At 45.8% G+C, this 13,882-nt stretch overlaps 1 protein-coding gene across 2 annotated transcripts in view; it reads left to right on the top strand.

The window, feature by feature from the left end:
* Nucleotides 1-8,748: 8,748 nt before the first annotated feature.
* Nucleotides 8,749-13,882, top strand: part of BTC (betacellulin) — a 30,646-nt gene continuing 25,512 nt past the window's right edge. For both annotated transcript variants that reach the window (XM_084857473.1, XM_084857472.1), the window contains exon 1: nucleotides 8,749-9,021. In XM_084857473.1, the coding sequence (XP_084713599.1) occupies nucleotides 8,976-9,021 (46 nt within the window). In that variant the 5' untranslated portion in view covers nucleotides 8,749-8,975. The remainder of the gene's footprint in view (nucleotides 9,022-13,882) is intronic.

The raw sequence follows: 13,882 nt of genomic DNA, 5'->3' as shown, positions 1-13,882 counted from the left end.
TGTTGTAGGTCTTCATAGAACCGATCAACCCCAGCTTCTTCGGCCTCAGTGGTTGGGGCATAGACTTGAATTACTGTGATGTTGAATGGTTTGCCTTGGATTCGTACTGAGATCATTCTATCATTTTTAAGATTGTACCCCAGTACTGCTTTTCCCACCCTTTTGTTGACTATGAGTGCTACTCCATTTCTTCTAAGGGATTCTTGCCCACAATAGTAGATATGATGGTCACCTGAATTAAATTCGCCCATGCCTGTCCATTTTAGTTCGCTGATTCCCAAGATGTCGATGTTCAATCTTGCCATCTCATGTTTGACCACCTCCAGCTTACCTTGATTCATTGATCTGACATTCCAGGTTCCTAAACAGTATTGTTCTTTACAGCATCGGATTTTCTTTTCACCGCCAGACACATCCACAGCTGAGTGTCCTTTCGGGTTTGGCCCAGCCGCTTCACTCTTTCTGGCGCTACTTGGAAATACCCTCTGCTCTTCCCCAGTAGCATATTGGACACCTTCCGACCTGAGGGGCTCATCTTCCGGCGTCATCTCTTTTAGCCTTGTGATACGTTCCATGGGGTTTTCTTGGCAAGAATACTGGAGTGGGTTGCCATTTCCTTCTCCAGTGGACCACATTTTGTCAGAACTCTCTGCCATGACCTGTCCGTCTTGGGTGGCCCTGCACGGCATAGCTTATGGCTTCACTGAGTTACGCAAGCCCCTTCGCCACAACAAGGCAGTGATCCATTAACTACAGCAAATAAGTTGTTTAATAATAAACAGATAACATATATTGATGAAGCCATTAAGAGTTATCTCATAAACAGTTCTTTAGATCACACTCTCAAACAATCACTTCACAAAACTGCACAGACCTCCCTCTCTGTTCTCAATCATAATCCTATCTCTATCAAATCATATCCCTGCCTCTGACTCCCACAGCAAAGCAGACAATTTATATAGCACATATACTTCACCCCCCCTCCACCCCCATCAGTCACTCAGCCAATAATCTCAAACGTGCAAATCTACCATTCCTCCTGTCACTTATCCTATTCTCACTCTACAGACATCCAGCATAAATACGGATTTGTAACAGGAATATATTATTATAACCACAGGTTCACTATTTACCTACATGTGACATCACAAGTTACAATAGGAGTAACACATGAGAAAGTGATGAAGTTTCAGTGGCATAATTTTTTCAGTCTTATGCCATCACAGCTGAACCAGGTGAAGAGGGAAGAGATGGGTGGTTGGAATGTGTGGTGGGGGAGGATTATATGCTCTCTGGGAGGGGAGTGCACCTTTCCCCACTGGCATAAATTTCTGACAGCAAAAGAGCTAGCATAAGTAAATTTTGTTGTTCAGTCATTCAGTCGTGTCCAACTCTTCGTGACCCCATCGACCATAGCACGCCAGGCCTTCCTGTCCTCCGCTGTCTCCCGGAGTGTGCTCAAGTTCATATTCATTGCATCAGTGATGCTATCTAGCCATCTCATCCTCTGCTGTCCCCTTCTCCTTTTGCCTTCAGTCTTTCCCAGCATCAGGGTCTTTTCCAGAGAGTTTTCTCTTTGCATTAGGTGGCCAAAATATTTGAGCTTCAGCTTCAGTATCTGTCCTTCCAATGAGCACTCAGGGTTGATTTCCTTTAGGATTGACTGATTTGACCTCCTTGCAGTCCAGGGGACTCGTAAGAGTCTTCTCTAGCACCACAGTTCGAAAGCATCGATTCTTCGGCGCTCAGCCTTCCTTATAGTCCAGCTCTCACAGCCATACGTTACTACTAGGAAAGACATAGCTTTGATTATGCGGACCTTTGTCGGCAAGGTGATGTCTCTGCTTCTTACTATGCTGTCTAGGTTTGCCATAGCTTTCCTCCCAAGGAGCAAGCGTCTTTTAATTTCACGGCTACAGTCACCGTCTGCGCTGATCTGGGAGCCCAAGAAAATAAAATCTGTCACTGCTTCCATTTCTTCCCCTTCCATATGCCAGGAAGTGATGGGGCCAGATGCCATGATCTTAGTTTTTTTAATGTTGCGGTTCAAACCAGCTTTTGCACTCTCCTCTTTCACCCTCAACAAGAGGCTCTTGAGATCCTCTTTACTTTCTGCCATTAGGGAGGTATCATCTGCGTATCTGAGGTTGTTGATAATTCTCCCGGCAATCTTAATTCCGACCTGTGATTCATCCAACCCGGCATTTCTCATGATGTACTCTGCATATAAGTTAAATAAGCAGGGTGACAATATGCAGCCTTGTCGTACTCCTTTCCCAATTTTGAACCAATCGGTTGTTCAATGTCTGGTTCTTACTGTTGCTTCTTGACCCTCGTACTGGTTTCTCAGGAGACAGGTAAGGTGGTCTGGTACACCCATCTCTTTCACAATTTGCCAGAGGTTGTTGTGATCCACACAATCAAAGGCTTTAGCGTGGTCATTGAAGAGAAATAGATGTTTTTCTGGAATTATCTTGCTTTCTCCATGATCCAGCGAAAGTTGGTGATTTGATCTCTATTTCCTCTGCCTCTTCGAAACCCAGCTTGTACTTCCGGTAGTTCTCGGTTCACATACTGGTGAAGCCTAGCTTGTAGGATTTTGAGCATCACCTTGCTGGCATGTGAAATGAGCGCAATTGTACGGTAGTTTGAACATTCTTTGGCGTTGCCTTTCTTTGGAATTGGAATGTAAACTGACCTTTTCCAGTCTTGTGGCCACTGTAGGGATGGCGGAGAATTTCTCCACGAATCTCTGGGAGGCCGAATGCATTGGCATTCCCCCGAAATTGCTGGAGAAATTCTCCCCCCCCCCCCGGAATGGGACTTACCTCTCTCGAATGTCCCTGGCGCTGGCGGCTCCCGGCAGTGGTGCAGCGGCGGCCGGTCTTCCGACCGGCTGCCACCGCCACCATTTCCCAGTAAAAAACAACAACAACAACAACCACCAACGTGATAGGCTACGTAAAGATTTACGTAGCCTATCATGGCTAAATTTTAAAAAAACACCGTGATAGGCTACGTAAATCCTTACATAGCCTATTACGGCTGACTTTGGGGGGGGGAAGCACGTACGCAAATGGCGGCGCCCATGGGTGCCGCCATTTGTGTACGCGCTTCCCCCCCCAAAGTCAGCCGTGATAGGCTACGTAAGGATTTACGTAGCCTATCACGCGGCTGACTGCAGGGACGCAAACGGCGGCGGCTACGGCCGCCACCATTTGTGGCCCAGCCGGCCAGGAGGATTCGCGGCCGGAGGGACGGGGCGCCTCCTCCCCGGCCAGAATTTCGGCCGGAGGAACGGGGCGCCTCCCCCTCGGCCAGAATTTCAGCCGGAGGGACGGGGCGCCTCCCCCCCGCCCAGAATTTCGGCGGGGAGGAACAGAATGCCTCCCCGCAACGCGAAGCAAGCTGCGGGACCAGGTAAGTGACTTTCGTCCATCCCTAGGCCACTGTTGAGTGTTCCAAATTTGTTGGCATATTGAGTTAGAGATGTCAGAGAATTTCTCCACGAATCTTGGGGAGGCCGAATGCCAGTGCATTTGGCCCCCCAAAATTGGTGGAGAAACGGTCTGCCCCCCCGCCCCCCCGGGACAGGACTTACCTTGTGCGAATGTCCCTGGTGGCAGAGGCTGTGGTGGCGGCTGCTGTCGCTGCCATTTCCAAGTAAAAGAAAAAAAGTGATAGGCTACGTAAAGATTTACGTTCCCCTTATTTTCGCCTTATTTTGACACATGTAGTCTACGTAAATGTTTACGTAGACTACACGTGCCAAAATAAGGAATGCAAATTCCTTATTTTGCATTTGCATACGCACGGGTTTTTTTTTCCACTTAGCCGTGATAGGCTACATAAACGTTTACGTAGCCTATCACAGCTGACTGCAGCGATGCAAACGGCGGCGGCTACGGCCTCCACCATTTGCGTCCCGGCAGGACAGGAGGATTCGCGGCCGGAGAGATGAGGCGCCTCCCCCCCAGCCAGAATTTCGGCGGGGAGGGACGGGGCGCCTCCCCCCCGGCCAGAATTTCAGGGGGAGGGACGGAGAGCCTCCCCCCCACCGCGAATCAAGCTTCGGGATCAGGTAAGGGACTTTCGTACATCCCTATATTGAGTGCAGTACTTTAACAGCATCATCTTTTAGGATTTTAAATAGCTCAGCTGGAATACTGTCATCTCCGCTAGCTTTGTTGTTACTAATGCTTCCTAAGGCCCACTTGACTTCACTCTCTAGGATGTCCGGCTCAAGTTCAGTGACCGCACTATCATGGCTATCAGGGACATTAAGATCTTTCCTATATAGTTCTTTTGTGTATTCTTGCCATTTCTTCTTAATCTCATCTGCTTTTCTTAGGTCCCTGCCTTCTTTGTCCTTTATCATGCCCGTCTTTGCACAAAACGTTCCCTTGAGATCTCCGATTTTCTTGAAAAGATCTCTAGTCTTTCCTGTTCTATTGTTTTCCTCGATTTCTTTGCATTGTTAATTTAAGAAGGCCTTCTTGTCTCTCCTTCTTATTTGCTGGAACTCTGCATTCAGTTGGATATATCTTCCCCTTTCTCCCTTGCTTTTCACTTCCCTTCTTTCCTCAGCTACTTGTAAAGCCTCATCGGACAGCCACTTGGCTTTCTTGCATTTCTTTTTCTTTCGGATGGATTGAGTTGCTGCCTCCTGAACAATGTTACGGATCTCCGTCCATAGTTCCTCAGGCGCTCTATCAGGTCTAATCCCTGAAATCTATTCCTCACCTCCAGTGTATATTCATCAGGGATATGATTTAGGTCATACCTGAATGGTTTAGTGGTTTTCCCTACGTTCTTCAATTTAAGCCGAAATTTTGCAACAAGAAGCTCATGATCTGAGCCACAATCAGCTCCAGGTCTTGTTTTTACTGACTGTATATTAGCCTTTGTCCTGCTTCATTTTGTACACCAAGGCCATCCTTGCCTGTTATCCCGGTGATTTCTTGACTTCCTACTTTAGCATTCCAATCCCCTATGATGAAGAGGACATCTTTTTTTGGTGTTAGTTCTAGAAGGTGTTGTAGGTCTTCACAGAACCGATCAACCTCAGCTTCTTCAGCATCAGTGGTTGGGGCATAGACTTGAATTACTGTGACGTTGAATGGTTTGCCTTGGATTCGTACTGAGATCATTCTATCATTTTTAAGATTGTACCCCAGTACTGCTTTTCCCACCCTTTTGTTGACTATGAGTGCTACTGCATTTCTTCTAAGGGATTCTTGCCCACAGTAGTAGATATGATGGTCACCTGAATTAAATTCACCGATGCTTGTCCATTTTAGTTCGCTGATTCCCAAGATGTCGATGTTCAATCTTGCCATCTCCTGTTTGACCACCTCCAGCTTACCTTGATTCATTAATCTTACATTCCAGGTTCCTAAACAATATTGTTCTTTACAACATCGGATTTTCTTTTCACCCTAAGAATATTTTCAGTATAAGTAAATACATACCCATTGAACTCAACCAAGGGCCCAAAATGGCTGCCTGCACCTCCTCCCACTTCACCCACAATGGAGCACAGGATACCAGCTAACTCTGCAGCCAATCACAGCATACTTAGAACAGTATATACACTCCTGCCAGGGCCAAGGAACTGATAATTACAACAACAGGAATGGAATGGGCCAGAACCACCCCTTTATATTAAAAAAAAGCCAAAAATAGCAGCATGTGTTAGAAACACTTGAGAACAATATTTTAGGGCTAAAACCCTTACAATATTGTATTATTATTAACCCCATAATGCCCAGAACACATACAGAATGGCCCAGAATGGACTCTTCTGAATGAGTGAAATCAACCAAACTCACCAGTCACACATAACTCCATGGCAGGGATGCAATAAGCCACAAAATATCCACAGAAACTATGTTCTGATACTCATTCTGGGCAATCGTTTTGAAGAAAAATGGCCCGGAATGGCAACTTCCGAGTAAGCCAAATCAATCAAACTCACCAGTCACATACTACTAGATGGGACAGATATAATAAGCTCCAAAGTTCCACAGTCCGGGAGAGAGCGGAGGACAGGAAGGCCTGGCGTGCTATGGTCCATGGGGTCATGAACAGTCAGACACGACTTAACAACTGAACAACAACAAAGTTCCACAGAAACCACATTTCAATAGCCGTTCCTGGTCATAGTCCATATTATGCAAAACAGGCCAGAACAGCACCTTCTGAGTGATCCAAATCAACCAATCTCACCAGTCACACCGGACTAGATGAGACAGATGTAATAAGCCCCAAAACCTCCACAGAAACCACGTTTCAATAGCTGATCCGGGCAATAGTCCATATTGTGCAAAAGAACCCAGAATGGCAACTTCCGAGTGAGCCAAGTCATCTAAATTCACCAGTCACACATTACTAGATTACCAGAAAATCTTAGTAATTTTAGGCCAATGTTCCTTTCCTGGGCAAGGTTCTTGAGCAGGTGGTTGCCAACCAGCTCCAGACGCTCTTGGATGAGACCGATTATCTAGATCCATTTCAGTTGGGGTTCAGGCCGGGTTTTGGCACGGAAACAGCGGGGGAGTGTGACCTTGTTGATTCTCCTTGATCTCTTGGTGGCTTTCAGTATCATGGACCATGTTATCCTTCTGGGATGACTGTTTGAGCTGGGAGTGGGAGACACTGCATTGGAGTGGTTTTGCTCCTACTTGGATGGTCGGCTCCAGAAGGTGGTGCTTGGGGAATATTGCTTGGCCTGTGGATTACAGAAGCCAGAGAGGAAGGCCAGGATCTCTTCTCCATCATCCCAGAGTGCAGGAAATGGAATAATGGGCTCAAGTTACAGAAGCCAGATTCTGGCTGAACATCAGGAAAAACGTCCTGACTGTTAGAGCAATATGACGATGGAACCAGTGACCTAGGGAGGTGGTGGGCTCTCCCACACTGGAGGCATTCAAGATGAAGTTGGACAGCCACTTGTCAGGGATGCTCTGACAGGGGGTTGGACTCGATAGTCTTGTAGGCCCCTTCCAACCCTAATATTCTATGATTCTGTGATCTCTCCCCTCCCTCAACAGAAATGTCCACACACCCAGCTGGATTGAACTACACACACACACACCTTCTTTCTCCCCTCCCCGCAACTGATTTTTTTTCTGTTTCCCTTCCCTCCACCAGGGTTTGTTTGCCCATGTACATGCCAACCTTGTACCCAAAATTGTAGCTGACAGAGCAGATTGCATCTGGCAGTTCCGCTTACTGTAGAAATTAATGTTCAAGAATTAACAGTGCAATCCAATCAATGTTTATGTCAAATTAAATTCACAGAGATCTTGGGAAGGCAGCTAAGGCTGCAGTCCTAGGCACAATTACCTGGGAGAAAGCCCAATTGGCAATTGGACATAGTGGGACTGACTTCTGAGTAAACATGCATAGGATTGTGTGATAAATCCTAAAAACTGCCACAAATCAACTCTTACAATGAATATTAATAATTCAATAGCTGAACAAGCCATCATCTTGCTTCTCATTTGCACCAAGCGTCTGCCTCCTCTTTTTCATGTTCATCAAGATGTGAAATTTTTCCATATTTCTCCAGCCCCCCCCCCATTGTAAAGCACAAAAAGGCACCAATCCTAAACACACTTACTAGGGGAGCTGGTTATTGCTGTGGCCCTGTTCTCCTTTCCTGCCCTGTGATTGTGGGAGTGGGATAGGATGGTGCTGTAGCTGCTGATACTGGGGTTTGAAGAACTGCCAAGAACAAGTTTAAGCATCTGGATTATTGCTCAGAACAGCTACTGAAATGTGGTTTCTCTAGAAGTTCTGGAGCTTATTAAATCTGTCCCATCTAGTCTGGTGTGACTGGTGAGTCTGGTTGATTTGACTCACTCGGAAGTTGCCGTTCCGGGTCATTTTTCTTCAATACGGACTATTGCTCGGAACGGGTATTGGAACATGGTCTCTGTGGACGTTTTGTGGCTTCTCGCATCCCTGCCGTGAGTTTGATTTCGCTCATTCGGAAGTGTCTGTTCTGGGCTATTCCAGATGTGTTCTGGGCATTATGGGGTTAATAACATTGCAAGGGTTTTAGCCCTAAAATATTGTTCTCAAGTGTCTCTAACACATGCCACTATTTTTGGCAAGCTTTTTTTTTTTTTTTAATATAGAGGGCCCATTCCGGGCTCATTCAGTTCCGTCTTTTACATCATCCATTAATTCTGATCTTGTTGAGGAGCCCATGATAAGGTTTCAAGGAACCCCCGTCTTCCCCAGAACAGTTTGAAAAACCATTGCTAGAAACACCCCCCCCCCCGCCATACTTGGTGTGGCGAGTAGAGCAGTTAAGACAATTTTGGACGTTGTGGCCTCACAGGCCCACCCCTCTTTAGAGGACAGGGCGCATTGACTTCAGCGTGTGGGGAGCGGACCCTGCTGCGCTCGAGGGCCCTTGAGCTCCTTCTGCGGAGCGGGGCCCCGGACTTCAGCCCCAAAGCCTGCCCGGGCAGCCCCGCTGGCTGTGGCGCCATAGGGTAAGCGAGTGCTTCCCCCCTTCACTTCACGTGCCCGCGAGGCAGCGGGCTGTGCCCTTCTCGTCGCCCTGGGAAGCTGCCGCTCTTCGGGAGGGCCGGAGGGTCTCAGCGGAGCCCTGCGGGGCCCCCCGAGTAAGACCGGCCCCTCTTCGGCGGGGAGGGAAAACACCCGCTCCCACGCTCGTTCTCCATCCCTGAAGCGGGAACGCAGCTCCACCCCGCTGGTGCTAGGAGGAGGAGCAGGCGCGGCGACGGGCGAAAGGCGCGGAGGCATTCCCGGGCCAGGGGAGGTGGCCCCTGCCTTCCTTCGCGCTGGCGCGCCCTCCGGCAGCCAGGAGGCGGCAGCCCCTCGGCGTGTGAGGGAGGCCGCGGCTTCCCCTGGCCGCGCCGCGCCGTTTTCTCCAGCCAGCCGCTGCCTCCTGTGGGGTGTTGCAGTCCGCTCGCTCGCTGAGCCGGGGCCGGGCGTGGATGGACCCGGCGGCGCTGCTGGGCTATGGCCCCCTGCTGCTCCTGGGTGAGGCTGGGGCGCCGCTCGCGCGGGCGGGTGTCGCTGGGCCAGGGAACCACTTGCCCAGGTCAGCGGGAGAGCGCGCGGAGCATTTTTGGGCGTTGGCGCCGTTCCTCCACCCTCCCCTGGCAGGCCTCCTGTGCCTTTAACAGCTTCAGGACAGGAGGACATTCAACGCGTGTGGTCTCCCCGGTGCAGTTTCTGCCTGCCCTTGGACTAAGAGGCACAGGGAGCCTTGCCAGAAAAGAAAGGAGCAATGGCAACCTAGGTCTTTGCGCTTCTTTCCTACATAACGTTGGTAACTTTCTGGCGGGGGTCCCTGAAGCTTTAAAAGCTGCATCACAAGCAGAAACCCAGCAGGTGCACTGCCTTGCAAAACGTCGCTTGCTGTGTTTCTGCTTGTGATGGATGGGCAAGCGCCCTGCCTCGGCCACAGCCCTGTCGGGGTGCTGTGGGCAAGGCTTCCTATAAGATCACACAGGCAAGGAAGCAGCCCTTTTGGAGACTCCGGGAAGAGAGGTTAGTCGGTTAGACTAGAAGTCCTATAGAAGGGCTGCTAAAGTCGGACAGAATGGAAGTGCTGCTGGCCAGATTTCACCTCTCCCTTCCACGACAGCGGTTCACTTCTTTAAAAACCTTATACTCAACCTGTCTGTTGCAAAGACTTGCTGCTTAATCCTACGGACAGGCTGTGGTTACTTAGTGGTAAGGGGGAAAGCACTTTGTGCATGCTCAGGTGTCATTTTTAATTATGTTATTTAGAAGCTGCCCTCGTACTAAAGACAGGTTCTGGTGCTGAGCCCAAGCACAAATTACCCCCTGAGGGTTTGTTTTTAGAGTGGGGAAATAAGCAGGAGCAGGAGATATTCTTGCTAAGTCAAACTCTGACAGTTTACCAGAGTTTACTGCTTATGCTACTGCAATGCCTATCAGGGGACCCACTGAATAGGGCCAGTCGTCTATATTTAGTTCTGTGGGTTTATTTTAAGATGCTTTAGAACCTAGGACAATTTGGAGCAGGGTAGAATTTAAAGACAGGCCAATAGTGCTTGGGTAACATCACATGTAATTTAAAGTAGTTTAAATATTCTCCCTGAGAATATTAGCATACAGATTTACTTTCTTTGCTGTAGTATGGACATTAATCTAACTGTACCGTTAAATAAGCTTTTCTTAAAATTATAACAATACCCAAGTGCCTGTTACCATTTTATTACATAAAAAGTAATTCCTAAATTGATACTGTTGTTTGTAGACTCATGAAACAGTTGTTTCCCAGTATCTGTTTGATCTAGAAATCAGTGCCATTTATAATCTACAATGGCTTAATTATCCAAAGACAATGAAAAATTATCATTACAACATACTTCATCATCTTGTCTTGGACAGAGTCCTTGTTTATATGATCAATAATAATCAGCTGAGAGATACTGCAAACCAGTTTAACTGCATATGATATTATTACATTGGTGGCATATTAAAAAGTTGGAACCTGTTCCAGTTCTGTGACATTTACCTTGGGATGTTGTCAGTGATGAAACTAGGTTACGTGTTTTTCTGGAACTCCTGGAATGTTTTAACACTAGTGCTCTAAGATTAGCAATGAAACATTTTGGGGATACATTTCCATACCTTTCTGTTCCTGCTCACTTTCCTTGCTGGGATGCTGCCAGTTGTGTGTCTGCTTTGCTAGAAATAAGGTGCATTTACCCTTTTACAGGTCTCTTCTTGCTTTAAGTGAACAATTTCTAGTTTGCAATTGCTTAGAGGTGATGCAGCATGCAACAAATAATAGGAGTGCAAGCTTGAACTGGTTTAGGCTGCAATCCTATATATACTACCTGGGAGTAAATCCTATTGAACTTAATCAGGCTTACTTCTGAGTAGACATTCTAGGATATCACTGTATGTTGGTAGATTAATCTGCAAACACTTTAGATGGTTATTTGGGTGTGGCCTATTTTTAATCAGTGGGACTGAGAATTAAGGGCACATATTCATTTTCAGGGCTATCGAGGTAATGATGAGTTACTGTAAAAATAAATGAAAAAGAAAATGTTAAGTGAGGGGGGGTTGCATCTTACCACAAGTGGTAACTTTTACTTATTAAGCTATGTTTCATGCTTCCTTCAAAATCTCAAAAAACACATCTGTTTTAAAGTTTGTGTACAATTACTAGTTTATGAATAATTAACCAGAAATTCTTGAATCGGTTGACAGTTGAGTTAATGTCTATTTCTGAAATATTGTTACTTTCAAGTCTCCAGACCGTGTTTCAGGCCTCATTCTTCAAGCGTATCCAGTTTAATATTATTCCTGCATGTCTTATTTTAAAAGCAGCTGGGGTGTTTGTGTGTTTCATTGAGTTTTTAAATGTGTTTTGGGGTGTATGTGCCCACTGGATATTTTTTAAACTGAATAAACCATCCATATTCATACCTCAAAATTAAGGTCCCTGAGCAAATAGATGAAACTAGCCAGGGCTGCAATTAGCGATGTGAAGGCCCAGAAAAAAAACTGGAAAAATTTGGAAAAAAAACTTTTCCCCATTTGCCCCTCAAGACTGTTTTTGTTTTTTTCCTGAAAAATTGAACAGCTTTGGATTATGAAATATTTAATTATAGAATTTAAGACAAAATATTTATATATTGTTACACAGCCTTTATTCCCCCCCCCCAAAAAAAACATTTTCTAAAACTATGTAATAAGAACACTTTTATAGAAAGACTAGAGATATAAAATGTCTGGAAATAAGCCATGGGAAAATGTTTTTTTAATCCTCTCTGTAAGATTCCTCAGCATAGTTAGTTCTTTCATTCCTTATTAAAATTATTGATCTAAAGTATATTTTATGCTTCGTTTCCCACTGTGTGAATAGAGTCACCATTGTGCATTCTTGACAATAAATGTGCATTCTTGAGAGCTTGGGTTTTGTTCTATAGAGTTCTGCGTTTCTGATGCTGTAGCAGTCATTTAATGTAGTTTTAATCTATTCAGACAATAATTACAAATTTACTGAGTTTACTTTTACAAATTTTAAAATATATGTTTTTATGAGCAAACTAAGTCATACATCCCCTTCATGGATCAGCTGGAATACTGTCATCTCCGCTAGCTTTGTTGTTAGTAATGCTTCCTAAGGCCCACTTGACTTCACTCTCGAGGATGTCCGGCTCAAGTTCAGTGACCACACTATCATGGCTATCAGGGACATTAAGATCTTTCCTGTATAGTTCTTCTGTGTATTCTTTCCACCTCTTCTTAATCTCATCTGCTTCTGTTAGGTCCCTGCCTTCTTCGTCCTTTATCATGCCCATCTTTGCACAAAACATTCCCTTGATATCTCCGATTTTCTTGAAAAGATCTCTAGTCTTTCCCATTCTATTGTTTTCCTCGATTTCTTTGCATTGTTCATTTAACAATGTCTCTCCTTGCTATTCTGTGGAACTCTGCATTCAGTTGGATATATCTTCCCCTTTCTCCCTCGCTTTTCACTTCCCTTCTTTCTTCAGCTACTTGTAAAGCCTCATCAGACAGCCACTTGGCTTTCTTGCATTTCTTTTTCTTTGGGATGGATTGAGTTGCTGCCTCCTGAACAATGTTACGGACGTTTGTCCATAGTTCCTCAGGCACTCTATCAGGTCAAATCCCTTAAATCTATTCCTCACCTCCACTGTATATTCATAAGGGATATGATTTAGGTCATACCTGAATGGTTTAGTGGTTTTCCCTATGTTCTTCAATTTAAGCCGAAATTTTGCAACAAGAAGTTCATGATCTGAGCCACAGTCAGCTCCAGGTCTTGTTTTTACTGACTGTATAGAGCTTCTCCATCTTTGACTGCAAAGGACATAATCAATCTGATTTCGATATTGACCATCTGGTGATGTCCATGTGTCGAGTCGCCTCTTGTGCTGTTGGAAAAGAGTGTTTGCTATGATCAGCATGTTCTCTTGGCAAAACTATTAGCCATTGTCCTGCTTCATTTTGTACACCAAGGCCATGCTTGCCTGTTATCCCGGTGATTTCTTGACTTCCTACTTTAGCATTCCAATCACCTATGATGAAGAGGACATCTTTGTTTGGTGTTCGTTCTAGAAGGTGTTGTAGCTTTTCATAGAACCGATCAACCCCAGCTTCTTCGGCCTCAATGGTTGGGGCATAGACTTTAATTACTGTGATGTTGAATGGTTTGCCTTGGATTCGTACTGAGATCATTCTATCATTTTTAAGATTGTACCCCAGTACTGCTTTCCCCACCCTTTTGTTGACTATGAGTGCTACTCCATTTCTTCTAAGGGATTCTTGCCCACAGTAGGAGATATAATGGTCACCTGAATTAAATTTGCCCATGCTTGTCCATTTTAGTTCACTGATTCCCAAGATGTCGATGTTCAATCTTGCCATCTCCTGTTTGACCACCTCCAGCTTACCTTGATTCATTGATCTTACATTCCAGGTTCCCAAACAATATTGATCTTTACAGCATCGGATTTTCTTTTCACCACCAGACACATCCACAGCTGCGTGTCCTTTCGGCTTTGGCCCAGCCGCATCGCTCTTTCTGGCGCTACTTGGAAATTCCCTCTGCTCTTCCCCAGTAGTATATTGGACACCTTCCGACCTGAGGGGCTCATCTTCCGGCGTCATCTCTTTTAGCCTTGTGATATGGTCCATGGGGTTTTCTTGGCAGGAATACTGGAGTGGGTTGCCATTTCCTTCTCCAGTGGACCACATTTTGTTTGAACTCTCCGCCATGACCTGTCTGTCTTGGGTGGCCCTGCACGGCATAGCTTATGGCTTCACTGAGTTATGCAAGCCCCTTCACCACAACAAGGCAGTGATCCATGAAGGAGATATTGCCTAT

Source organism: Heloderma suspectum, chromosome 5, assembly GCF_057233095.1.
Source record: "Heloderma suspectum isolate Gila_16-S chromosome 5, 16-S_ref, whole genome shotgun sequence".
NCBI classification, from domain to species: domain Eukaryota; kingdom Metazoa; phylum Chordata; class Lepidosauria; order Squamata; family Helodermatidae; genus Heloderma; species Heloderma suspectum.
The sequence above is the reverse complement of the archived record's forward strand: the minus strand, read 5'-3'. Positions and strand labels throughout refer to the sequence as shown.